Source organism: Cyprinodon variegatus, unplaced genomic scaffold (assembly GCF_000732505.1).
Source record: "Cyprinodon variegatus isolate N-32 unplaced genomic scaffold, C_variegatus-1.0 Scaffold1754, whole genome shotgun sequence".
Classification (NCBI taxonomy): domain Eukaryota; kingdom Metazoa; phylum Chordata; class Actinopteri; order Cyprinodontiformes; family Cyprinodontidae; genus Cyprinodon; species Cyprinodon variegatus.
In genome coordinates this window covers 3,366-5,529 of record NW_015152207.1, presented here as the reverse complement: position 1 = coordinate 5,529, position 2,164 = coordinate 3,366, and the positions used below count along the sequence as shown (strand labels likewise).

General features: G+C 36.7%; 1 protein-coding gene across 1 annotated transcript in view; it reads right to left on the bottom strand.

Moving 5' to 3' along the window:
* Nucleotides 1–2,164, bottom strand: part of LOC107104467 (beta-1,3-galactosyltransferase 2-like) — a 15,276-nt gene that overhangs the window by 11,471 nt on the left and 1,641 nt on the right. The window contains exon 2 of the mRNA XM_015404463.1: nucleotides 89–542. Within this exon, the coding sequence (XP_015259949.1) occupies nucleotides 89–542 (454 nt within the window). The remainder of the gene's footprint in view (nucleotides 1–88; nucleotides 543–2,164) is intronic.

Here is a 2,164-nt window from a genome sequence, read left to right as displayed (position 1 = left end):
TCAGGTCATGGTGTTGCTCATTCTCTTGTTTAAGCTTCTCCACATCTGCTCCCTCATGGAGACCCAACATGAAAAGAGTAATTACCACCTCACCCTGAACCAGCCTGTCTTTGCCCCATGTCTGGCGGATTGCTTCCCGAGCTGCAATGTTTATTGGTGCCACTGGCACAATCAAGACCAGGAAAGGTGCATTGTTTTTGCAAACCTCAGTGTTATCCATAACAAACTGGTAGTTGTGCGGATAGGCTTGATGGTACTGAAGACCTCCAGACTGCAGTGCAGGAGACTCTATACTTTTATGAATTGTATTTAGCATATTTTTGTGCGTTGGGGTGACTCGATAAGCAGGTGAACCAAACTGATGGCTGTGGTTGAAAAGACTATGGTACTGGCTGTGATGGTAAAGTTTTTCAAACCATGAAAGATCACTGTCTGAGAAGGCCACAAATAAGACAATTATGAGTAGACACAGCATTAGCAGCTCCAGAAACCAGGAGCGAAACAGATGATTCTTATGCTGATACAGGTCCTTGGCAAAATCACTGAAAAAAAAAAAGAAAAAGTAAAAATAAGACACATATATATTTGACTCTTGAAAAAAAACTGTAGATACATTTGGATTTAACTAATTATATGACATTAGCAGGACAATACTAGCTGCACTGTGACACATTTCTTAACAAGGACGTAATTAAAGTCACTAATTAAGTGACTTTAAAGGTCACTTAATTAGTAAACTCCATGTGTATTTATTTTCATGAACATAAAACATCTGCTCTGGACAGATTCAGTTTGTTGTTAATTTATTTTCTTCTTACACCTGGTTACTTAAGGAATGCCACAACATTTTGCTCTTGGGCCAGTTTCTTTCTTGGATGCTTCCATTTGGCAAAATTAATAATTGACATCGGAATCCTTTCCATTATTATAAACTGTAATGGATGTTGCTTTTGAGCAAAACAAAAGCTTGCTAGGTGTCTTCATGTTATTACTACAGACCAGAATCAATCATTTATTATTATTCAGGAAGTCACAAAGTAACCAAGGAGATTTCCGCAGTATTTAGTCTCATTTGTCCCAGTCAAGGTCAGCATTTCAAATTAAGTGCTGAGAAGAGGAACTGGGCCTCAAGAGTAGTCTATTGTATCTTCTTTTATCTTATGAACTGTTTTGTAATAAATCATCAAAATATATGCAGCCTTATTATATATATATATATATATATATTTGTGTAAACCTGCATAAATGTGTTAGTAGTTAATCCAAATATTATTTTACTCTAAACCCCACTAAAAATATTTACCACTTGTACTGAACCTTTGTTGGTTTGCAGGAAAAATAAATAAATAAATAAAAAAACAGAATATTAGTTTAATATTCAACGAGGTAAAGTTGACTAAAATTGAGTCTGTGCCTGCTCAACACATTACACTGAGAAGAGCTGTCGACCGCCCTAAGATGGCGCCACATAACCACTAACACGCTTCCTAGGCGAAAGCGGTCGACCTACCCTTTTACCCCCAGGTCATTCAGTCTGAGCTCACTGACATTACACTCATCACCAGTTTCTATCGGACTGAACCATTTTGCCCATCCTAGTGGTTGCGCAAAATGGTTCAGTCCGACAGAAACTGCTACCTGAGTTAGCTACCTAACTCAGTGAAACAAGTTTTAACTCACACGCAGACCCAAGGTATCCATCTGCTGAGATATTTATGTTTGTTTTGTTTTTTAAATGCTAGGAATTCTATTATACTTCTGGGGTATAACTCATTAGTTGAATCAACAATTTACTTCTATAGCTCATTTAATCCTGATAAAACTTCCTGTCATTGTAAAAAAAATAAATAAAATAAAATAAACAAGAAAAACCCACCCAAACTGCCCCGCATAACAAGGCCACAAAAATGACCGGACAACAGCAAACACCTCATTGTGAGTTGTTTAAGATATTTGTGTTCAGGAATGTTTATGTTTTTCTGTTCGTTGTTTAAGGTGGATTGTATGTGATCTTGTTTTTATTTGTGAAAGCGGGAATGTTGCAGACTGAGCCCTTATTAGAGAAGAATTTCTGTCACAACCTAGAGAAAGAGGTGTTAACAAATTTATTTGGCAAATAAGCCACTTACCAGCAAGTAAAATGTATCCTTAAAACAAATTCAAA